This window comes from Ornithodoros turicata, chromosome 2 (assembly GCF_037126465.1).
Source record: "Ornithodoros turicata isolate Travis chromosome 2, ASM3712646v1, whole genome shotgun sequence".
Classification (NCBI taxonomy): Eukaryota; Metazoa; Arthropoda; class Arachnida; order Ixodida; family Argasidae; genus Ornithodoros; species Ornithodoros turicata.
Window position 1 is genome coordinate 130,884,776 of NC_088202.1, and position 24,310 is coordinate 130,909,085.

A 24,310-nucleotide genomic window follows, 5' to 3' on the forward strand; every position below is an offset into this window, starting at 1 on the left:
AACATCACACCGCAAAGAGGAAACGCTTGTTTCTGAAAGTAACACAAAATGGTGCTAAACCACCCTGCAGGCCCAGGAACCACCTCAAACGCGCCGTTGTAATAGTACCCCAGTCAATATTTGCAATAGATGAGTTTGGGTGACGTGTCATCATGCTTCACTTTACTGGCTTTCGGTCCACTCTCAGGAGAAGTCTCGAAAAGCTTCCTGCTGTCAGAAACGTCTTCTTCAAAGGAAACTTATTTCTAGACGATATTTGACATTCGAAGTGTGATTCCAGCCTCCGAAAGGCTCTTCATTTGACAGCTTTGATATCACTGATATCACACTATTGGAAAGAAAGTAATAGTCGTGCAAGAAGTCACACATTAGTTATTCAAATTCATTATTTTTCAATTATTTCAGCGCCATATATTTTGTTGATAAGCTGTGTGAAGCTGTGTGAACCTTGTGTGAATGCAGCAAGCAGCAGCAGCACCCAGCGTGATGTTTAGCGTAATTAATTGTTAACATTTACTATTTATATGCCGGGAAAAATATGCGTTAAAATTGGCATTGGGTCTCCCTTCCCATAGTTCAACGCCTCCCGTCGCATTCCGAAACTTCGCTAGGCACGGTGCTTCCCAAGCAGCTTCGAGTCGACTTTTGCTCCTTGAAGCAAGCCTTCACCTGAAAAGTGCGAAAACATCGTTCAGCATGTAATACACTGCCTAAATTCTATCTAATACAAGTGGAACAGCACGCGCAATAACGGCAAATAATAATGACCTTTTTAACGAGGTCACTGCTTGAGAAAAGTTCAAGAGCGGTAAGGGTGAGGCACTTGGCAGCATCCATGGTCCTTTCGAAGGCTTCGCTCGTGCACGCGGCGTTGGTGAACTCTTCAGTGTTGAATTGTCCTACGGGCTGCACGTCGAGGGCAAACATAGGGCACAGGGTAGGCATCGCGTGAGATACGTTGCCCATTCCGGTCGCTAACTGAGAAAACTCAGTTTCTTGCCCTCCTGGAGATCGACCGAGGAGGCGACCTGTCGATAGAGTGCATTTCACTTCCAGTACACTCTTAGTTTGGGAACCTTTATAGTAACTTTTAACGCCGGGTTACTTATGCTCAAAAGTGTAATAATCAATCCGAGGTGTAATAATTTGATGCCACTGCGAAAATATTTTGCATGGTTTCTCCTGATAGACGATGAACGAAACAGGCTTTCGTGCCGGGCTCACCTCCATTCACGGACATACGGAAACCTTGTAAAGAGCCACTTTCGTTTACTGCATAGGTGGGTACACGGTAGAACGCACATGCAACATGGTGTCCACCCAAGACCACGTTCCTATACACACTTTGACTTTGACTTTAGCTTTGACTCCTGGTCCGCTATGTGCGTACATGCCTCCCTATTAATGAGGCACGTAACAGTAACACCGCCATTGCATCATAATGCCAGCCGACGTGGCAACGATTTGGCCGCCGACTTGGCAACGGCAGAGACAAAGGCGAACAAACCACGAACTCAGGAAGATAAACGCAACAAAATGAAGCGACGCGTTCAGTGACGCATTTCAAAAGCCTGAAAAGCAAAACTGAGCTTCCTGTTTTTCCCTGATGCGATTTTGATGTTCCGTTCCTGGATCCCAAGGATAACAGCTATCTTCATTGCTTTATATACTGACTAACATGTCCAGTAATGGGTCGCCTTAGCAGAATAGAAATATCGCTTACGTTATTGTCATTTTACAAGAGCAAATGCATGTCGAAAAGTTTGCTGTATCGTCACTTCAACAAGCGTAAACACCACTTGTCAGCAAAGTCAACCTAGCCCCATTTGCGCCGATGTGCTTCTGGACGTGATGTCTCCGGCCTCACTGGATATCAGGTGACCTCCCTGGAAGTTATTTATTCTCTCCCGAATGATGATGCCGAACTTTTTCTCATTCTTTGTATTCGGGGTGTTTCTTTTTATCCGCAACAAATTTTCATAAAAAGGGGAGTTGCCTTAGGACGCTTTTACTTTTGGCATTGGATTAGTCGACGGGGCTGCTACTAGGAAACCGTATTTTTTCTCAATCAAGGGACTAATTAACAGATATATTTTAATCAACTTTTTAATTATGGACTTTAGGGAGCACATTGCAATTGCGATATTAAAGCCTGATATCCACATGTTGCGCTGGAACCACCGATGAAGCACTTCCGTCGTCTGCTGTGTACAGCAAGTAATCTGCAAAGGAGCGACAGTAACGTGGATATCTCCGTCCTTACTTAACGTCACAGAAAGACGTCACACCCAATTCAGGCAAACCCTTTTCGCGGTATGTTTCACGATCTTGTTTCCTGTTTCATGTTTTGCTTGCAAGGAGCTTTGTGCATCACCTCTACAGATCAGCGCTTATCACACCGGGGAAGGGTGAGAGCCGTGCCCAGTAAAATGAGAGGAGTGATACGGCGAGCGACCTCGAACACATGAAGGAAGAAAAGAAAGCAAAAAAGAAATACAAAACAGAGATCGTGAAACATACCGCGGTAAGGGCTCCCTACATCGCGTATGACGTTTTTCTGTGACGTCAAGTGAGGACGGAGATATCAACGTCGCTGATGCTCTTTTGTCTACCACTTGCGGTTTACAGTTGACGACAGCGGTCAGATACTTAGGTCCGTAGCGCGCGCTGTGGTTACTTTTGTGCTTCATCAGTGCCTCGGGCCCATCATGCGGACATCAGGCTTTAATATCGCACTTGCAATGTAATTAAAAAGATGATCAAAATATATCTGTTAATTAGTCCCCTAATTGAGAAAAGTACGGTTTCCTTGTAGCAGCCCCGTCGAGTAGTCCAATGACGAAAGTAAAAGCGTCCTAAGGCAACTCCCCTTTTTATAAAAAATTGTTGCGGATAAAAAGAAACACCCTGTATATATACAGTGTGTCCCAGCCGACTGCGAGCATATTTTTTTTAACATATTCAAATTAGATTTCCATAATTCCACCAATAGTGACACGTTCTACGGCGGTGGGCCCACCTTATGAGGTCATTAGAAAATTCCTTGGTCGTCGTGATAATTAATTTGTGCTAATTAACTTTTCAATTATTTTAGAGATAGAGGCTCGGTTCAAACGTAACATTGGTCTTCTGTCACATCATAAGGCGAGGGAAACGCGCGCGTCTGCGGGACCGACGATAAACACAACGAAGAAAAACACATGGTTTTTCGGTAAAGGACTGTGGACCTGCGAGGTGACACGGGTTCGAATCCTGTCACCGGCTGTGCTGTCTGAGGTTTTCCCCGGGTTTTCCGAAGACTTTCCAGACGAATGTCGGCACAGTTCCCCCTGAAGTCGGCCCAGGACGCATACTAACCCCCTGTCCCCCTCTCCTTCCTGCTGTCCTCTCTCCATCTGTCCACGTCTGTACGCCGCTTATAGCCACAGTTGCTTCGCGGTGCTAACACGGAATTTAAAATAAATAAAAAAGAGTGTGGAGCAACGGTTGGGCCGATTTCGATACTGAAAATGGCAATAGCATCAGGGGAACAAGATCTACCAAAGTTATATTTGAACCGAGCCTCTATATCTAATAATTGAAAAGTTAATTAGTGCAAATTCATTGATGCGACGACCAAGGAATTTCCTGATGCCCTCATAAGGTGGGCCCTCCGCCGTAGAACGTGTCACCATTGGTGGAATCATGGAAATATAATTTTTAACATAGTAAAAAAACAATCTGTTCGCAGTTAGCTGGGACACACTGTACATATACGTATTTCGAGTATTGTCCCTCTACTTTACGATGGTCAGACGGTGTACCACGACGGGACCACTTACTGAGGCAGCCGATGCGACCCGCATGACGCTCGTAGACTTCAACCAGGACGTCGTTGGCGATAAAGTCAATATACGGTAATGTATAGTCGAAAGAGACCATGCACCCAGTTGCATGACAAGGCGCAAGAAAGCAGCTACGCAGCTGCCTCTGCAGTTCCAACAGATCATCTGGTGTTGGAGTCCGACAGAAGAGTTCCAGCTTGCACACGTCAGGAAGCACTAACGGTGTCTCGCTCCCTTCGGTCAGTATCACAGCTATTGTACGGGAGAGATCATCGACCTTATCGTTCAGGCGCCTGCATACTACAAACTAACATCTGTCTAGTTCAGAAACTTCTACGATTGCAAAGGGGTATCTCATTTAATGTGTTATAAGACACTCTACATTTTACATTATGCATTTTACGTGTGACCATAATGCATGTCCAGTAATGCCACACGATGCACGGCCGTTTCACAACTCATTAGAGTGAACACGTATTTCGAAAGTAACACAACACTGCAGCCACATGTGCTTTCAACGCATAACTGATCTGCATGTATAGAATACCTGCACGTAGGAAGCTCCGCTCAAAGAACTGAATGAGTTGACCTCGGACGAAAAACAAATTTGGAAAATTAACCCGATATCTATTCACTACGGATCAGGTTGCATTAACGGAGTTTGCTTAGCGAGCCGAATACACTGCAGGGCTTTGCTATAGTATTACAAGTGATTATGGGTAATTCCAGTCCGGACAATATGCAGTGGTGTGTTGCGAAAGCGTCACTTACCAGAAATATCCCAAGCCAATGGTAATTGCCGCTTGACAAAAGCCAGGTTGTAGTAGGCATTAACGGCAGCGTCCATCGCGTTGTTTCCTTCCCAAGGACACAGCAGCGAGCTTTCACGGCCGTGGTAAGTGATTCGAGTCTGCACAGCCAGACGATGTTTTCGTTCAAAAGAAAAACAGGACATAAGGCAGCTGACGCTACTATGTCTCATGTCCCCTAAACGTCTTGTGTTTTGTATTACGTATCAAGATGTATTTTACCCCCAGTACGCTCCATACGATCGGAACGATTGTTAGCATTCGTAATATATACATATACGGAACGGTGCGACAGCACCAGAGGACACGTGTTTCGCCGTGTTTGCGGCTCGTCAGCTCTGGGTAGCTGCGCATCGTTCGGAATTGGCAAACCAGGGGTCACTCAGCGAGCGATGTACACCTGGGAGGGTGACTGAGCACTCATCAATGCCACAGTGCAAGCCAGTGAATTATAAAGAGGGGGAAAAGCCATTAAAGAAACAAATAAATGACGCTAGACGTGTTTGAAATTCAAACTTACAGATTAAGATGGCTTCTAATGCTGTACGCAGGAAAACAGATACTCGTGGAACGGTGCGACAGCACCAGAGTACACGTGTTTGTGGCTCGTCCGCTCTGGGTAGCTGCGCATCGTTCGGAATTGGCAAACCAGGGGTCACTCAGCGAGCGATATACACCTGGGAGGGTGACTGAGCACTCCTCAATCCCACAGTGCAAGCCAGTGAATTATAAAGAGGGGGAAAAGCCATTAAAGAAACAAGTAAATGACGCTAGACGTGTTTGAAATTCAAACTTACAGATTAAGATGGCTTCTATGGCTGCACGCAGGAAAACAGATACTCGTGGAACGATGCGACAGCACCAGAGTACACGTGTTTCACCGTGTTTGCGGCTCCTCAGCTCTGCGTAGCTGCGCATAGTTCGGAATTGGTATCTGTTTTCCTGCGTGCAGCCATAGAAGCCATCTTAATCTGAAAGTTTCAATTTCAAACACTTTATAATTCACTGGCTTGCACTGTGGCATTGAGGAGTGCTCAGTCACCCTCCCAGGTGTATATCGCTCGCTGAGTGACCCCTGGTTTGCCAATTCCGAACGATGCGCAGCTACCCAGAGCTGACGAGCCGCAAACACGGCGAAACACGTGTTCTCTGGTGCTGTCGCATCGTTCCACGAGTATCTGTTTTCCTGCGTGCAGTCATAGAAGCCATCTTAATCTGTAAGTTTGAATTTCAAACACGTCTAGCGTCATTTACTTGTTTCTTTAATGGCTCCTTTTCTCCTCTTTATAATTCACTGGCTTGCACTGTGGCATTGAGGAGTGCTCAGTCACCCTCCCAGGTGTATATCGCCCGCTGAGTGACCCCAGGTTTGCCAATTCCGAACGATGCGCAGCTACCCAGAGCTGACGAGCCGCAAACACGGTGAAACACGATTACTCTCTTGCTGTCGCATCGTTCCACGAGTATCTGTTTTCCTGCGTGCAGCCATAGAAGCCATCTTAATCTGTAAGTTTGAATTTCAAACACGTCTAGCGTCATTTACTTGTTTCTTTAATGGCTTCTTTTCTCCTCTTTATAATTCACTGGCTTGCAGTGTGGCACTGAGGAGTGCTCAGTCACCCTCCCAGGTGTATATCGCTGGCTGAGTGACCCCTGGTTTGCCAATTCCGAACGATGCGCAGCTACCCAGAGCTGACGAGCCGCAAACACGGCGAAACACGTGTCCTCTGGTGCTGTCGCATCGTTCCATGAGTATATATATATATATATATATATATACGCAAGCGTGTTTTAAATCAAAATGGTTCGAAGACCCACACTCTTAAAAATGAACTTTACCGCATAGCACGTCCCTAGCCAACCATAATCTCGAATTATATCGTGTTCTGCCCTGATTTGTTGAAAACGGGAGGCGTACGCTTTCTTTTTTTTTTTTTTTTGTTGTTGTTGTTGTTTTTTCTGACGCTTGCTTATGCTGCTCATAATTGTCACAAAAAAGACGCACGGGCGCCGTTTTCAACAAATCAGGGCAGATAACGATTTCATTGGAGATGATGATTGGCTAGGAGTGTGCCATGCGGTGAGGTTCATTTTTAAGAGTGCAGTACGCAAAATATAAATGCAGACAGTGAACAAAATGCGCTTTCACGAATTCTGGAAAGAGATCGTAAAATTCCATAGTTTCGGATTCTCCAAGAGAAGGTGACGTCACTCACCAGGAGCTCTGGCGTCTGTTTCCTAACACCAGGGCGCACACCTTCCCCACCTGCCCAGAGACGGACATCGACCACAGAGGAGCAGTGTTGCGAGACGGGGGACAGCTCGCACACTATTACCCTACGTCATTATTCTCAGAGAGAAAAATATTTCGGGAGAATACCATGTAGATTGCAATGATATAAATTACGTAGGATTTTCAAGTCACGAGATTTAGTCCATTGTGCACCTTAACATGCGCACGTGTCATTCCCTATGTGACGTCCAGAGCAGAGGACGACTCGGCCGGACTCAAATCCACGCACTTGGCACCCGATGGCGGGCGTACGCGTTACGTTTACAAGTATAATGGCGTATAACGGTGAAGTGACGATATGAGTTATAAAAGCTCAGAGAAGGTACGACTGGTCCCCAGTACCAAGAAGAGATACACGTCAACCATTTTCTAAATTGATATTCATATTGTTTCCGCCATTTACTATTCATGCCACAATTTCAGAGATAAATCAACCGCGCCTGACGAGGATATGACAACATTCCCGTTTCCAGTTGGTGCCAGCTGCCAACGATACTGGCAGAGAAAATTATCTAGGGCTCTCGACATACTTCTCATCACTGTGCTCCATACTTCCTGCGAACTATATTCTTGGAGTACTAAGTCTATACCCTTGCAGTATCATATATCTGCAGTGTCTACACGATGTTTCATTTTGATGACGATGTTGGTCATGTTTCATAAAAAAATAGCGAGAGTGACCGGTCAAATGTACAAATATTCTTCCGCAAATTGTCAAGCTATTATTGATGATGATGAGCTGAGGTTCACTAGCCATTATAGCCATTAATATACAATACACTATTCCTGTCAGTTAGTCAGACAAATTTGACAACTCTACAGAATATACGAAGAAGTTCATACTGTTAAGCAGAAAGCTGAGACAATCAAGGAGGGGTTTTTAATGACAGCCGGAAAGGATGGAAGCCGAGGCCAGAATGAATAGGGCGCGGTCTCGCGCGATGGTCAGAGCGATGGGGATGATTGCGATCCGTGATCTTCCTCACAATACGTTTAATAGGAAACTTTCCTCCTTACTGCAATTCGTTAACAGTACAAAAGAGTTTCTACTAAAAGAATTCCTCGGTATCCTTATGTATAAGGTAGCAGTAGATATCGCAACACAGATTTTCCAAACCTGGATTTCTCCAAACCAAGGCTCCAAACAATGCGTACAGATAAACTAAGTTACCATACCAGGAGTAGAGTTGGGATTAGGGATATCCCGAAATGCCGGGATTTCTTCGAGAAAATACCGGGATTTCGGGACAGTCGCGTCGCGGAACTGCTCAGTTTGCTGTTCCATTTCTATAGCACTCGTTTGAAGGATCTGCAATTCTCTGTCCTTTATAGTTGCCGCCAAAGCACCCCAATAGCGCAGGCATATTCCCCCCTTACACGGTGCCGATGAGCGGCCTTGTTGACACATGCAACCCTTCCTAGAACATTAAGTAGCCTGAGTGTTCACCTTCTCTTGATTGCCAGGATTTGATGCACGATTATTTGATGCAGGTTTTGATGCACGAGGTAGCTTCAGTGATTCAGTTGTGTAGGTGGTATCGTCCTTAATGCCAGTATGAAATAGATTATCAATACGCAGTATGTGTGACGACTGCGACTTCGTTTTGTAGTTCATTGCTGTCTTCGTGTCGTCTTTTCTATATTCCTCGGCACTGGGTTTTTTTAAAGTTCTTACCAAATAGAACAGCCTCTTGTATGAAGAAAAACGTTTAAAGCAGAAACGGTAAAACTCCACTTGAGGGGAACAAACTGGGGGGGGGGGGGACGACGCACTGTCACGATGAAGCCTCGTCAGTTTTTCTACAAAAACCACCGCATATTAAACAAATAGAAATCATGAAGTTATGACAAATGTTTTGATTGACATGTATAGAGACAATAAGCGCCGAGAAGGCACACGCAGAAAATGCACACTAGCAACGGAGGAGTGCTCAATGGCTATGTATACGCGCTGTCTGTTTTATTTTAATCCCGAAAGCTCGAGATTCGTCGGTAACAATCCCGAAATCCCGGGACTGAAAAAATACCCGAGATCCCCACCACTAACCAGGGGAGATGTTATGTGGTTCGCACCAATGAAATGCACACGCTATCGCGACCAATATCTTCGTTATTTTTTTTTCTTATTTTACCACGTGCATTAAATCAACACATTACTCATTACACAACAGTGGAAAACACATTTCTTCTAATATTTGCTCGCGTTGGGGGGGGGGGGGGGTTCTAATGTGTCGATATTGCATTTCGTGTACCTTGTCGGATGAATATCATTCTCTACCGTGTAGTTTGTCCGTTGGGTATTATTCTTTCTTACTGTTAGATGTGTTGTTTTTAATGTATTGTACAGCTTATTGTATTGGTATAACAGCCGCCTGACTGTACCGTAGAAGCCTGGAACCTTTGACAATTTAAGAAATTAGCGTTTCGCTCTAGGCTTCACCACGATTTGTGGTAATAAACAAATACAACGACCACACACTTGGAGCATGACTGTACTTGAACAACTGAAATCACAGTATCTCATAGCGCACGTGATGCACAAAAACGCAATACATTTTACATACATTCACATTTTTTAGAAAATGTGAGAAATGTGTGAAAAAGCTGAATATACGACTTCTGCTGCTCTACACGGCCGCACCTATGACCACGACTTCTGCACATTTCATCGCATCGCAGCACCTTGCAGCACAACAGCAATAGCAATATAAAGCAAGCAAGAGGGTGCTGCAATTGGTATCTTCTAGTGAGAATAGCCTAAGGTTCAGAGTTTGCACTACAAAGTCACCAATATGACGCCATACATACGAGACAGGAGCAAGGTGAGGTGTACTTGAAGGTTCCTCTGGAAGCAGGGTGAACTGCAAGGGCCACGTCCACTCCCTGAAAGGCGTTCTTCTCCAAAAGCTTTGTTTTACCGAGTCCATTGTTTTCTGCTGGAGTTCCCAGGACACGGAGCTTCCCTGCTAAACTTGAGTCCTTCTGCAACACCAATAACATTGCATTTGTGAGAGTTTGTAGTGGCACGCATTGCCATTTGCAGTGCCACTTGCACAACGCGCTCAAGAACGCACGTGAAGATGCGGATAGTGTTTTGGTTTACTGAAACATGACGAACGAGCGCAAAGGAAACGCGGAAGGATTCGCAATCGTTCGTATCTCTTTTACATTCGTTCATCGTGTGTTTTTCTGTGTGACTTAAAAGCGGGTACCTTAGCCACCTCCTTCACGGCAATGGCAGCAGCAATTCCCGCAGTTGCCACCAGGTTATGACCGCAGCAGTGTCCGATGTTTCCCATGGCGTCGTACTCGCAAATAATGCACACTGTTGGTCCTCCTTCTGTAATAATGAAGAACGTTTCGGGTACTTCATAATGGAAAAATTAACGGCCCAGTCATAGGTTCCAGCACATCCACTTGGCAGCAAATCGGAGTTACAAAAGTACAGCCAGCATTCTTGCATGACAAGGCGCATGCACTTAGAACTTTTATGCACCATTTATAATTAAATCATATTGACGACATTAGGATTGATCCTACACGAGTCTCAAGTGGACCAAGCACAGGTTTTGCTTACACCAAGTCTCAGCTTATGGCTGTTAAGAAATGGGCCCAAAAATCTCGGGTCAGATGTTCAAGGGATGCCCACAACACTGAAAGTTAGCAACCGATCCTGGATGTAATGTAACCTCACATAATCAGTGATGGTTTTTGATTGTGTTCAAACCAGTGACAAGAAAGGAAATTCAATTCATATAGGTACCCGATTGCAACATTGTACTAGACTAGATGTCGCATATCTGATACTGCCTATACAGCGATCACCTTCACTGATATGATGTTCGGCTGTGAATGCGGTGGGCAGTACGTAGTGTGGCATGACGAAGAAGTCTCGCTCCCTGAGTGCATCCGTCAACACCTGATGAGCAAAGACTTCGTCGTGAGACAGCTCAGGTCGGGTCCAAATCTCATCAGAAATTCCCCGCAGGAGCTGCCGCTCTTTCTCGAATACCGAATGCACTTCAGACACGAAGTGGGCACGAGGGCCCGCCTGCTGCATCGTTGTCCCCCTCAAAGCTTCTATGGTTCTAATGAAGAATATGTCTTGGCAACGACATGTAATAGTAGAACGCTCTCATGTCTCTTCGTCTTCTTCTTCCTCTCAAAAAATGTCTGTCAGCCGGGACTATTGGCCATGACGATTGGGGCGTGATCATATATGTAAGGCCCGTAGCAATGAGGCTCGTGCACGCGACGTCATGCGCAACCTTTGAGTGCCTTTGAGCCACGTGACTCGGGAAAACATGTGGATGTGTCACATGCGTCCTGCTGCGGGCCGAATGAGGTAACAGCACGTGTTTTTCCAATATCACGCGTACCGCAACAACTCACGACATGCCCTCCTACTGTAACTCCCGTGCGGCAATATGTTTTCCCGAGTCACATGAGTAAACGTGACGTCACTGCACAAGCCTCTCGGCCCAGCACGCGCATTCCCCCAGAGCGTTAGTCATGACGTTGTCCACCTCTGTGAGGCCGACGACGGCGAGCTCTTTCAGAAGCGCCACCACCACCAATGTGAACGCGAAACCTACAGGCGAAAGTGTCGATTGTACACCCTGGCCGCAATTACGCGGCAGTTCGGAACGGGCAGTGCTCAACCGTGCGACCGTGCGTGTCCGATTTTGACAAAGGCCGACAAAGTTGAGCCCATTCACCACCACCACCACAATGTGAACGCAGGTGACATCTAACGTATGTATGACATATATGCGTGCATATGCCAGTATGTATGTATTTGGGGATGTGTGTGCGTAGGAGAGGATGGAGAAGGATACGAGACCTGCTGCCACAGACCTGTTGTAGAGTACGGTACGTAATGCTTCGAGGGGCACGTTGGTACGCAACAGTCCATTGGTTACTAATAAAAATTGCGAGAGGATTCTAATACATTGGTTGCCGTCGCTGTTGCCGTTGCCACAGGTTGCTGTCCGATTGGTGTCGCAGATGCTGCAGTCCTGCGGTATGAAAATATGATTGATGTTACCATGATGATACTTGATGATACCATAAAAAGTTAAAAATTTGATATTGACTCGGCTTTACATGCCGCTTGATGGGCATAGGAAATGAATTTCATGTGTGACGTTTCATATCCTACTCGTTTCGCTTACATACGCATACAAACAGTGTTTTACTTGCACTCATCGCTCTTGTGGCGTGTTACATTCCAGAACGTTCGTTCCATTCCAGAACAAATTTTGCTCCCGAAGGCCGTTCGCCAGGTGCCTACTCCTGGCGTTGTCGTACGGGTTAGTGCCCTCACCGAATGGCATCTGCCCTCCGCCGGGACAAAGCCCGTCTTTATACTCTTGTAGAGGAGGTGGTATTCCTCTACATGAGTCCTGACCGGCGACTGTGCTCGGCGCTGCAATCCGATGGCAAGTCCCATTGAGAGAGAAAATTTTGCCCCACGACGAGCATGGTTACACTGTACTCGGCACTGCAATCCGATGGGAAACCCCATTGAGAGACGTGCGAGGGATATGTTTATTCTGAGAGGAAAGGTTAGCAGGACTATGGTCGGCTTTCTATCCCTTCAAAAATACATGACTGTGAAAGAATGAGCGTATGAAGAAGCTAGAAGTGCCGTTAGTTACTGTTCACTTGCTGGGCACTAGTCTCATAAGTGCTCACAGTTGTCTAAGAAAGTTGAGGAACCGCTGCTGTCACGCATCTATTTTATGTTTTATTTCATTTTTTGTAGGGCCCAGTAAGGTTGGACTCGCAAGGTCAGTATATCCCAAGCAAACTAGGCGAAGCCTGATTGTGTCACGAGTGGTCTTGTACCGCCGAGAAGTGATACGAAGCTGCAGTGCGTCAGCTTCTACCTTGCAGGTAGGGCAGACTGGAGTGTCAAGCGCATTTTAAGCAAAAGTGATTAGGTACGTGCAACGTTAAGACGCAACCGATGGAAGACAGATTCTTCTTTCCTAGGTACGTGACATCGGATAGCGTGGTGCATCGTTGGGTCAATGGAACCCAGGAAGGTACTGAATCTTGCGGTGTCCTGTTCAAAGAGCCTGGTGCTAACGGTACAAATGTGGTCTATCTTCAGCAGGCAGGCAGAGGTCGTAAAGTGAACGCCTGTGACAGGCTCGGAGTTGGGAGCGCGGGTCGTCAGCGCGAATAATTCCATGAATGCCAACATGGCTTGGGACCCATTGCAACGACACACTGTGGCCTGAGGACAGAAGCTGGTCGTGCACACCAATGATCATGGAATGTACATCACTGATGATTGTTGCGGGATAGGACATCATGTTGTTTGATGCCGCTTTCCTGTCCGTGACCATCGTCCAAGTTGTAGGTGGTGAAATAGAGACGTACAAAGCTGGCAAGTATACAGCAGAGAGCTCAGCCTGTACATACGCCGTTTCATAGGGTAGATTCAACGCATGCTCCAGGTCTTCGTTTGGTGCGTAGTATGCCGCCGTCGATTCGCCTTCCCATACTGATCCAGCGGCACAGGGCGTTTTCTTTATCCTTTACAGATTTTATTATAAAAAGCTACGAGAGGGCCGGGGCAGCATAGATGTCGTTTTTGCAGTCCAGTTATACGTCCAGGTGGAGATCCTCACGGTGGTGGTGGTGGTGGTGGTGAAAAGGCTCGCCGTTGTCGGCCTCACAGAGGTGGGCAACGTCACGACTGACGCCCTGGGGGAATGTGCGTCCTGGGCCGACTTTGAAGGGAACTGTGCCGACATATGTCTGAAAGCGTCTGAGGAAAACCCAGGAAAAACCCCAGGCAGCACAGCCGGCACCGGGATTCGAACACGGGTACCTCACGAAGAGAGCATGTAGCTACAAGATGAATAATCACGAGAGTTCATGAATTAACTCTATAACCAGGGGATTTCGTGCAAAGGTGTGATAGCAGAACGAGAGACAATCTTCTTTGGAAGACATTCCATTTTGAAAAATTCTTATATGCGCACGTGCATTCAAACATCCATCGCCGAATTTTGACATACAAATAAGCCGAAACCGAAACCGCACCGACCGGGATCGCAGGGAGCAGAGCGCTCATTCCACGTCAGAGGGCCCCGTGCTTTGGAGCGGTCGAGGTGATTGGAGTAGGTGCTGATCCGTTGGCCAGATCAACGGCGAGCTCTTTCAGAAGCACCATGGTCATGTCACGTCGAGACTGGGAGGTGCCCGGGTTCGAATCCTGGTGCCGGCTGTGCTGTCTGGGGTTTTTCCTGCGTTTTCCTCAGACGCTTTCAGTCATATGTCGGCACAGTTCCCTTCGAAGTTGGCCCAGGACGCACATTCCCCAGAGCGTTAGTCGTGACTCGCCCACCTCTGTGAGGCCGACAACGGCGAGCTCTTTCACCACCACCACCACCACCACCACCGCCACCACCGCCGCCGCCCCTCGCTCCAGCTCCACCCGCTCGCAGCAGTTCACGTGACTCAGTGGTTAGCGTGCATGCCATGTCACGTCGAGACTGGGAGGTACCCGGGTTCGAATCTCGGAATTATTTTGCTGCGCATAACGAAGCTACATAGAAAAAGAAGTTTTGGATGTCGCTTTCTATTTCCTTTTTTTTTTCACCCTTTTTTTCATGTGATATTTCTGAACGCAGCAAGGAGTTCTAGGACATATGCAGTCTTCGTTGGCCTTTTCGTATGCGATCTCGCCATATTATACCCGACGATTAGCACCAGTGCACTGTGCACTGGGGGGGGGGGGATCAGATGAATCAGTAGTGACCATAACATAATGATGTACAAAGTAGCAAAATGCAAGTGAGCTGGTGTAACGGAGTTCAAGGTAGCCTTTCCCTGAGCTTGAGGTCGATGGAACGCAACGGATCCGCGGAGAAGTGGACAGGACGAGGCTGTACTGTAGGATACTTGTGCTGTCCACTTCTCCGTGTATCCGTTGCGTTCCGTCGTCCTCAAGCTCAGGGAAGTGCTACCTTCAACTCCAATATAGTACTTTGCACTAGCACAGATAACTGCCTGCCTGCATGTCTATGGAAACTATTCCATGTGGTTCAGTTCATATATTCACCAGATGGCAATTAACTGGTTGGGTTTCATAACTAACACTTGCCAAAAATGCTTGCTAAAAATGTAAACATAGGTACTATCTCACTTTTTACAACCATCAAATGGTGACGCTAGGGTGTAGGCGAGTTGGTACATTACAAAACGAAGACACCTGAGACAGGGAGCGAAAAGGAACACAGCACAACGCTTCTGTGAGAACGTCTCAAGTTTCCTCGTTTTGGTTAATCGCGAAGTGATAGAAGCTAAATTTGTAATGTACTTGATGAGTATACTTCAAAGTATACTTTGCCTGGTATAATTACAATTTTGAGGTACTTACTTTGTACATCACTGCCTTTAGTGGAGGGCAGGAGGCAAACCGGTACGACACAGCAGGGGGTGTTGACACTTGACGCACGTCCGTCGTGGGGCAAAATTTCCTCCCTCAACCTATTGACATTTGCATACGGACATCTGCTGTCCTCTCCGACACACTCCAACGGCGTCTACAGTCACGCCCTGGGCACCATATAGTCGCACCTTGCTGACCGTGGACTATCGATATCGCTATAAAACAGACATTTGTACGAATAAATAAATTTGTCATGTTATCGTTATCCTCTTGATTGGGATTTACATGTAGTAGAGCGATCAGAGGTCGATGATAGAAGTAGAAAGGTGGTGGTGGCAAGCGCTCTGCCTGGAGTAATGAGTATATATATGCTGTTGAGAATATCGTTTATGGACAAGTGCCTCGTGAAAACCATATCGATATAGCAGTGTACCTTCTAGGTATATTCTTCTGTCACGCGGTAGCCAAGCAAGTCGGGCAAATCAGACTCGTTGACGTTCTCACCTGCAAAGTCTTCTATCAAAAATTTCTCAACAGGAGGTGGCTTCGAGTCGCTTTTAAATAGACTATCGCAAATGCCGCACACTGACCAAACCGTTTCGTAAATTTTGTTTACCGCTTGACACTTTGACCGCAAAGCTGCAACACTAGTTGACAGTTCTGAAACAGCTGAAGGACCTCTCACAGACGACGTCCGTTTCTTGGTGATCGAGTGTGTTTGAAAGCGTTGGAACGAAATTGGTGGATGAGCCGTAGACGTCGAATGTTGCTCGGCAGTTTTTCTGGCTCCGTGCTCTCGGACACGCTCAGATTCAGTTTTAGGACCTTAGGAGACTTTCTAGTTCCGGCAAGCCTTCAGTTTGGGGTACTATCTCTCTCATGCGTTCCGCAGTAGCGGAATGGATGGTGAAGCTGGAACGTATGTATCGTAACTTTTAAGAAGCACCTCACAGTACTGTGGCCTTTCTTGCACTCAAATCCGAGTAAAGTAATCGAATAAAGTAAACTAAACAGACTCGACCTCTTTACGTTTTGTTCGCGAGTTGCCAGCGCGGGTTCTCCCGCCGGCCTCTGATTTCGAGCGTCTGTATACTTCTCCTATCCACCGCTAGCACTATAGTACTGCCACACGACCTTGAAGTTCGCGTTATGTACAGTCATCGTTGCCCTCTGAAGCCGTATATAACTTCTGCAAATTGCGTCGTGCTATAAGCGCCAAAATGTTACAATAAATTCCTCGTGTGTCAGCCACGTAAACGGCTGGAAATATGTAAATTCGACGTAAAAAGACGTCGTGTTCATTGTTCAAGATGAATCTATTCACACATGTTCGTACAATTTTTTAACCGGTTCTTTTGAGACCCTTAATATTACGCGTCAACATTCTTTAGTTGTTCTTCGAAGGCAGTCCTAATCTTCTTCAGCGTTGACCGTGTCTTCAGGACTTGGAGTGCGGTGCTGGCCAACGCGAGAGCCACCTCCAATGTAGCAGCAGCAGACTCCTTTGTGCCCGCTGCCGTGGTGAACTGCCGCGTATGTTTCGGCCCGTGGCTCCAGATGCGGTAGTAAGGGCAAATGCAAGGCACAACCTGCGATACGTTGCCCCAGTCCGTCGGTGACAATGGCTGTGCGGCATTGGACGAGGGGAATAGCTCCACTGCAAAACCATGCACATAGCTCACATGGTCTTCATAGATGCCAACAACACTTAAAATGTTATTCCTAACGGACGTCAAGACACATGGAAAGAAGGTTAAAAAGCGATAAAAACCGGGCTGTTTGGTGGTACATCTAAAAGCGCTCTACATCTAAAAGTACATCTAAAGTGAACAGAACCTGGCACGCAAGTAATGTGGACCTGAAATTCGAGCTGCACAGCTTACGTGTCAGGCCCATCCCGTATGGCTTGTGGAATAAGGGTGCAAAAATGTGTCTACTTGTTGTTGTTGATAAGTTCCTTTGGCTGAGTTCAGTGTTCAACTTAAGACGAAAAAATAACTAACAACCCAGGCAGCAGAACATCTTGGACCAATATTGGACCAATATGTTGTGTTGAAGGGACATAATCGGAGATTGTGTGCAGGTAATGACGTATTGGACAGAGGGGTGACCGTGTTGATTCAAATATTTGAACACCGCCTATACTATAAAAGATCATGCAACAAGCTTTGGAAGTGAAAATAGGACGAATGGCTCGTCCTATATGACCGCACGGGATGATCCTAAAGTTTCAGCTTTTCCACTTTCTCCAAGGGCAGAGACCGAACAAAACTGTAATACGTACTGCTGAGGTTTCCGCTGAGGTGTGACCTGAACATGTTTGCCATTGGCTCGTTGGACAAGAAGTTGAGGGCAGGTGTAAAGAACTTAGCTTCCACCGTGCAACCTGACTCTTTAGCAACGGCCAGGATGCAGTTCTCTACGGACGCTCGAAGCGTTAGCAGATTGTCATGTCTGGGCGCTTCCAAAATATATTCGGACTCCGTGAACCCTGGCACCTCGCAGGGATACCTGCCGGGCAGGTTAATCACGCCTGCAAGACGTATTAGATCGGTCCGGTTGTACACCAGGTGTGAGTATTTAGGCGGCACTCATTCGAACCATTTATCTTCCAGCTACGCGGCATAAGCTGCCTGGATAAGGTGATCTTCATGTATGCGAGCACTGCTGCGTCCATGGCGTTGTGTATGCAGGGCAGCCCCGAGGAAGGCAGCATGCGGGTACCGCGAAACCGGATTTGTACCTGCACATCACAGTGAGATAGTAGGTTTTTGACATAACGGAGTTTTCAGAAAACATGCGTTGATTTCTGCTGTCAGAGATTACGTACAAAACACAATACAGGAAGTACACACACTTATTCCATGTCTCTCTCATCGTCAGCCTTTGCCCCGTTCTATATAGGGCAGCACTTTTTTGCTCTGTCTGTCAGCACTATAATTACATACGATCTGCACGAGCCAACACATATTCGTTTCGAGAAGCACATTATTCACAAATGGCACAATCTTGGCATCCATATGGCCTCTCTCATGGTCTACTCATGTCTCCCATACCATATCTGAAACTAATAAGTCTCTTGAAACTAATAAATCCTACGCCGTAACCTCAAAGGGACTATGAAACGATTTTTTTCTTCGTTTCGTTCGAAAGAAGACATTTTTCTGAGTCTAGAACCGAACTTTCACTTTCGTCGCGCGAGCGGATTTCTCGGGAGCGAATTTAGACGGAGCGGCGAAGGGAGGACAGCTGGCGCCACGCCGTGGCGAGCTGCCGAGCGGAGACACAACGGGTAACTTGACGCGACCACGGCCGGCTCAGCAACACGTCATCGTGACGTGCTGCCGAGCCGAGGAATCCCGCCAGGAGCATGCGCCGTAGGATCCCGCGTATGCGTTCATCGGGAGTGGAAATCTCCATGACAGCAGCTTTCGTGCGATCGGCAGATTTCGGCAGTGGCGGCAGCCACAGCGCGAGCTCGCGGCATTACTTGCCATTGTGCAACACTGGTGAAATAACGGGGAACCTAAGTGCGGTCCGTACAGTTACACCATCGGCAGGGAAATATGCGCGGGAGAGGAGGAGCGCTGAAGAGACATTTCCAGCGCGCGCTCCTCGCAGAGTGGAGCGATTTCGTCCGGAAAAATTTGTGGCATATTAGTTTCTCTGCGGGAACAGTTTCCATCGAAAAAAAGTATGGGGGTTCGGGAAATTTCATAGTCCCTTTAAGATCACACCGCCTGATCCTTGCCTGCACCAGCCTGATTCGCCCGAAGTTGTAATATGCCTCAGAAATCTGGGACCCTCATCAAGAGTACCTCCATCAAAATGCTAGAAGCTGTACAGAACCGAGCTGTCAGATTCATCTGTTCCAACTACTCGCAGTATACAAGCGTTACTACACTGCGAAAAAAAAAATGGTGGCATCACAGCTCCTGTAGGGGAGCAGGTAGCTTGTCCCTAAGAACACTCTCTTTTGGAGTGAAATTTATGCCCTCAAAATGGACTTCTATATTTACTTCATTGTCAAGGAGCAACTGTTTCACCAGTTACAGGTGTCACGCTGACACCATTAAACAGGCTCATGCCACCACAAGTTCTGCACACTCACTGTAATCTTTCATGGTCCCTACGAACACTCTGTTTGGGAGTGAAATTTATGCCCTCAAAATGGAGTGTTATATTTACTTCATTGTCAAGGAGTAACTGTTTCACCAGTTACAGGTGTCACGCTGACACCATTAAACAGGTTCATGCCACCACAAGTTCTGCACACTCAGTGTAATCTTCCATGGTGTTTCTTGTGTCTTCTTTTTTTGTGTGTGTGTGTTGTGTGTGGGCCCGCCTTTAGAGGCATTCTTTACTGCCTTGCCTCACACTGAAATGTCTAGCAACCGCTAGCATGAAACCGCAACGCGCTAGGTGGGGTTCTCTTTACGTTTGGTGTTTCTCGTAATTCATGCTTGGATGAACGTACCCTTAATGAACAGCGAGTCCTCGGATTGAGCGTGCCGCTGGAGCCGGGGTGGAGTCCCATAGCCACGTCGACGTCTTCAAAGGCCCCATTGTTAATTAGGATAGCTTTGGTGGAATTATTCTCCTTCCCTGGTGTGCCAAGTACGATAAGCTTCCCCGCCAGACCTTTATCCTGAAGCACAAGCACAATCCATAAGGCACATATACTCGAGAGACCGAACACTCCTTGGTATATTATATCGGCAGTCATCGTGGCCCAGAGTCATTCAAGTTAGGGAACCAAAGTAACACGTTCCCTAAGGCGCATATGAAATCGAAACACTTGCCTTCGACGTTTACCTATAGCCCTGCAGCACACTTGACTTTTTTGCGATCCCAGCCACTTCAGTGACAAGCATTATGTCGTGATCTCAACTGCTTCAGGCAACATGCTCTTTTAGCTATGGTGGTTCGCACATTACACAGTTTTCCACTGCATTTTTTTTTCAGTCACGTCCAAACTAACGTGCACTGAAACGTCTACAGTGTCTTACAGGGATGTCGGAAGGTGGAGGCAAGGGTCCTTCACACCATTTTCGTGCGTGGAGATTGGGCACGGTGTCTGGCATTGGTATTGTTCCGTCTGCAGGACTTCAGACGAACTTAGATACAGTACGTGGTCAACGCAATGCTCCATTGGACGGAACTCTGTGGATCACATGTGGTTGCGTGCCCGCCTACTGATCACAAGGGTGAAGACCAGCCGATGACGATAGCAACTTGGTGGCAGGGTACGAGTTACTCTGGGACACAATGTCTTCCGCAAGGGGAGCACATAGGGTATATAGGTAGGGTACATGGTATATAGATGGCATATAGGTAGGGTACAGGGTATATAGATGGTAGGGGTAGGGTGTAGGTATAGGAACGAGCGTCGAAATGCTGGATGAATGGATGGCGTCGAAATGCTGGATGGAGTATCTCAGGACGGACTTGGGGATGCAGTATCCCGATCGCCACCAGCGTGTGTTGCGTATCTAGTCTTTTTTGTTGTTGTTGTTGTTGTTGTTGCCCTTTCCCTATTGTGATAAGGTTTTGGTGTCACCTTCCTTGTATCTAGTTTTTGTGTGCAAACTTCTTTTGTATTTAAGCATGTACAGCAAGTAAACTTTTGTTAGTTCAGAGTCAGTAGTTCGTTATTTGTGCGCTTCCTTGACCTTGTCCATTGCTACTAATCATTTTATTATGATGTAAGTATAGGGTATGACCCTGTTTCATTCATCAAACAGTCTATTAGGAGCCTTCATCCACAATCCTTGTCACTGCGCAATAAAATTTACAAAAACGCTCTGGGAAAGCAACCATCGGCTCGAGGGCCCCGGCCCGATTTCCTCGCGTGACGCTGCGTGGGGTGCAGCAGGGACTGCGAACGTCACGAAGTGGCATTGAATTCCCTCGTTCTCTTACACGCTCTTTGAAGGAGTCCAGTGAAGATTTCTAGAGTGTGTGTGTGCAGATCAAAGACGTCTGGTGCGCGCGCCTCCGGTCAACTGCGGTCGTCGTTCCTTCGCAAGAGCTCTATATGTTGCACAACACAACCCGGGGAGAAGCGAAATATCTACCAAGAGGCATTTCAATGCTCGTTTAAACAACCTGGTGGTGACTAAAACCAGCTCCGGTGGCGCAGCGGTAACGCGTGCGCTTGGAGACTGGGAGGTCCGCGGTTCGAATCCGCGGGCCGGCTGTGCCGTCTGGGGTTTTTCCTGGGTTTCCCTCAGATGTGTAATAGGCGTATGCCGGCACAGTTCCCCTGAAGTCGGCCCATGGACGCAGCTATCCTCCCCCCGAGCGGATTCCGCTCGGTCTTCCACTTCACCCTTTCCTCTCCTCCTCTCCACCACCTTTCCCGTCCCGAGAAACATGCCGCCTAATCAGGCAGGCAGACCTCTCGGGTTCCTCCCAACGACACTCCTCCTCCTCCTCCTCCTCGTGGTGACTAAACACTTCGTACGGCATCGCTCACGATCTGCCTCGCGATCGTTACGATTTTCTCGCGACAATAAATTCACGTATGGTCATATTCCCATCACGACATGTGCTTACTTTTAGAGGACGCTATCTTGTACTACTACAGCGCAATACATCGGGCGCAGTTTTACCTTAATTTCTTTACTGATAAGGGAAGCAGCACACACAGCTCCAGTAGCCACTAAGTTGTGGCCACAGGCGTGCCCTATATCCGGGAGAGCGTCGTACTCGCAGACGATGCAGATGCGTGGTCCCCCTGTAGTACAAGGCAATGTACACATTGATTCCATACGTTTTCGCTGCTCCGTTGCTTTTGGAAAATAAAACACACACTCGCCTTCCTTAATCGCGAATTCAGCGCGAAATCCCGTTTGGAACATGTAGTGTTCTTGGACTTGGAAGCTCATGTTCTTGAGAACGCTGCACAGCAAGTTGTGCGCCTTGGTCTCCTTCATACCAATCTCGGGGTTGGAGTACAAGCTAATGTTCACGGTCTCCAGCACAGCGGCGATGTCATATGCAGCCATGGTACTGGACTCTGCTGTCTTGTCTTCTGCCGTGTTTTTCGCTTCCATTCCACCTCTGCTCCAAGAACGCAACCTTATTCTTCTTCTTCTTCTTCTTCTGCCAATGAGATAATGGCCGTGAGCCACGCAACCTTCTTCTTCTTCTTCGTCCCACGGGGAATGGCCATTAGCCCCAAGGGAGATCGGCCAGGGCTATGAGGACGTCCAACGGTACTATAACTTGACCGCGACAATTTGGGTGGGGAATGTGGGGAGGGTTGGTGGGGGGTTGGTGGAGAAAGTAATGATGATTGAAGTGGTGGGGGTGCTGAAGTTCGCTTGTTTCGGCTCCATGGCACGAGGGCAAACGTCGTGCATGTCGTGGTTATTTGCGTAATTGACATGCAGAGGCATTGTAGTATTCGTTAGCACTAGACATTGTAGTGGAGTCATTGTGTAGTAGTCAGTGTAGATGCGTGGCTTTGTGTTTGGCCGTAGCTTTCTATTCCAGGTAAGTAGGATCCCGCGGGGTTGGGTACACTACACTGAAAGCGTGGCGCGAAGTTATACTTGGATTAAACCAAAGCAGTCAGATGCCACTGTAATCTTCGGCCACCCTTTGCAGACTTATGTTGCTTTGACTCGCCTCGTGCGGGGGAGCCACCGGAATTTCTCGGACCTAATGGGCTCCTTCGGCGTGCACGGAGCACACGGCGTGGTAACACTCAGTGGGTGAAGGTGGGTGGGAGGGTGAATGGGTGGATGCAAAGCTGGGATGATGCAAAGGTGGTCTAGAAGCGGCGCGAGCGAGAAAGGAAGTATGCAAGCCCAGCCGCTACCGACATATCCCAGCTGGAAGTGCTGGAGGCACCAAAGGAAAGGAGGGCTGCTAGGGACACGGGAACCTCCAGCAGACGGAGTGGAAGATTAATATAGGCCTCCCGAAGCCTAGCGTAAGAGCTGCATTGCATGAGGAAGTGCTCTACCGTCTCGTCCTGGCCACAGTGGGGGCACGCGGCAGATGAGGAGCGGCCGGCTCGGTGGAGATAGAAGTTGAGGGGGAGGGCGAGGCAGCGAGCGCGCGTCAACGAGACCTCTGACTGCCGAGAGAGACAGGAATTCGGCTTCCACGGGAAGCACAGATGGGCGTACTTAGGGCGCAAAATGGGGCCAGAGGATATCCGTGCAAAATGTTTGTATCTAGCGATACACACGTGTGCAAGGGGGGGGGCAGCAGGCCAATAACCACCCCAGAGAGGGACATTTTTGCGAGGCAGTCAGCGGTCTCGTTTACGGCAAGCCCACGGTGACCAGGGACCCACGTTACGATGATATCGCGTATGTGCGAGGGAGCGAGCGTAAGCAGAGTGGAGAGCAAGTTCTGGGAAGGAGTCGCCAGAGCGGAAACGACTGAGAGTGAATCTGAAAGCAAGAGCACCCTTTCCCTGGTGGGCGGGACCCTTTTAAGAGCTAGTATCATAGCGAGGAACTCGCTATGAAATGGAGGGGTGAAATCTGGGAGCCGCACCGGGAACTGGAAGTTGAGCTGAGGGAAGAAAAGGCCGACCCAGAGCGCTCCTCTGAGACAGAGGCGTCAGTTGCGACCACAAGATGTAGTGGAAATCGATGAAGATGGGTCGTTAGCACTGTCTGCAGAGTACGCAAAGGAGCATGACGAACCTTCTTCCTGCGAGCTTCTTCTTCTTCTACCAGGAGGGCAGTGGCCGCTAGCCACAAAGGGCGATTATCCTAAATAATTTTTACCTCTTCCTCTTCTTCTTCGCTTGGCAGTTCCCTGTCACTTGAATCATCTTCTCTGCTGCTTACACTTTCTGGGTTTTATACAATAATTTATGTCACGGTTAATATGACCGATGAAGATGCAGTGGCAGATCCAAGGGGGGGGGGAATCCCCCCCTAAGACGTCAGTTTATACATTGGATTTCTCTCTCTTCTTCCCCCACTGCGCGCTTCGACAAAGGAAC

General features: G+C 47.7%; 2 protein-coding genes across 2 annotated transcripts; both read right to left on the reverse strand.

Moving 5' to 3' along the window:
- Nucleotides 1-374: 374 nt before the first annotated feature.
- LOC135384045 (peptidase M20 domain-containing protein 2-like) lies at nucleotides 375-11,030 on the reverse strand. The gene is made up of 7 exons (XM_064613296.1): nucleotides 10,752-11,030; nucleotides 10,139-10,266; nucleotides 9,735-9,908; nucleotides 4,596-4,734; nucleotides 3,822-4,076; nucleotides 769-1,028; nucleotides 375-669 (listed from the first exon to the last, which is right to left on the reverse strand). Exons 1-7 carry the CDS (start codon nucleotides 10,984-10,986, stop codon nucleotides 577-579), a joined length of 1,284 nt encoding a protein of 427 aa, XP_064469366.1. The 5' UTR covers nucleotides 10,987-11,030; the 3' UTR covers nucleotides 375-576.
- A 5,613-nt stretch (nucleotides 11,031-16,643) lies between these two features.
- On the reverse strand, nucleotides 16,644-24,069 carry LOC135386139 (xaa-Arg dipeptidase-like). The gene is made up of 7 exons (XM_064615900.1): nucleotides 24,006-24,069; nucleotides 22,157-22,419; nucleotides 21,951-22,075; nucleotides 19,814-19,984; nucleotides 17,938-18,079; nucleotides 17,621-17,869; nucleotides 16,644-16,993 (listed from the first exon to the last, which is right to left on the reverse strand). The coding sequence occupies exons 2-7, from the start codon at nucleotides 22,392-22,394 to the stop codon at nucleotides 16,707-16,709; spliced, it is 1,212 nt and encodes a 403-aa protein (XP_064471970.1). The 5' UTR covers nucleotides 22,395-22,419; nucleotides 24,006-24,069; the 3' UTR covers nucleotides 16,644-16,706.
- Between the last annotated feature and the right edge of the window lie 241 nt (nucleotides 24,070-24,310).

Coding starts and splice junctions, on each gene's coding strand:
- LOC135384045 (XM_064613296.1), bottom strand. CDS start 10,986: ATGCAGCAGGCGGGCCCTCGTGCCCACTTCGTGTCTGAAGTGCATTCG. Junction 9,909..10,138: donor CCGTGAAGGAGGTGGCTAAG/GTACCCGCTTTT, acceptor TTGGTGTTGCAG/AAGGACTCAAGTTTAGCAGG. Junction 4,077..4,595: donor ATTGGCTTGGGATATTTCTG/GTAAGTGACGCT, acceptor CCCGTACAATAG/CTGTGATACTGACCGAAGGG.
- LOC135386139 (XM_064615900.1), bottom strand. CDS start 22,394: ATGGAAGCGAAAAACACGGCAGAAGACAAGACAGCAGAGTCCAGTACC. Junction 19,985..21,950: donor TTATCAGTAAAGAAATTAAG/GTAAAACTGCGC, acceptor CTTGTGCTTCAG/GATAAAGGTCTGGCGGGGAA. Junction 17,870..17,937: donor GCGTAGCTGGAAGATAAATG/GTTCGAATGAGT, acceptor TACGTCTTGCAG/GCGTGATTAACCTGCCCGGC.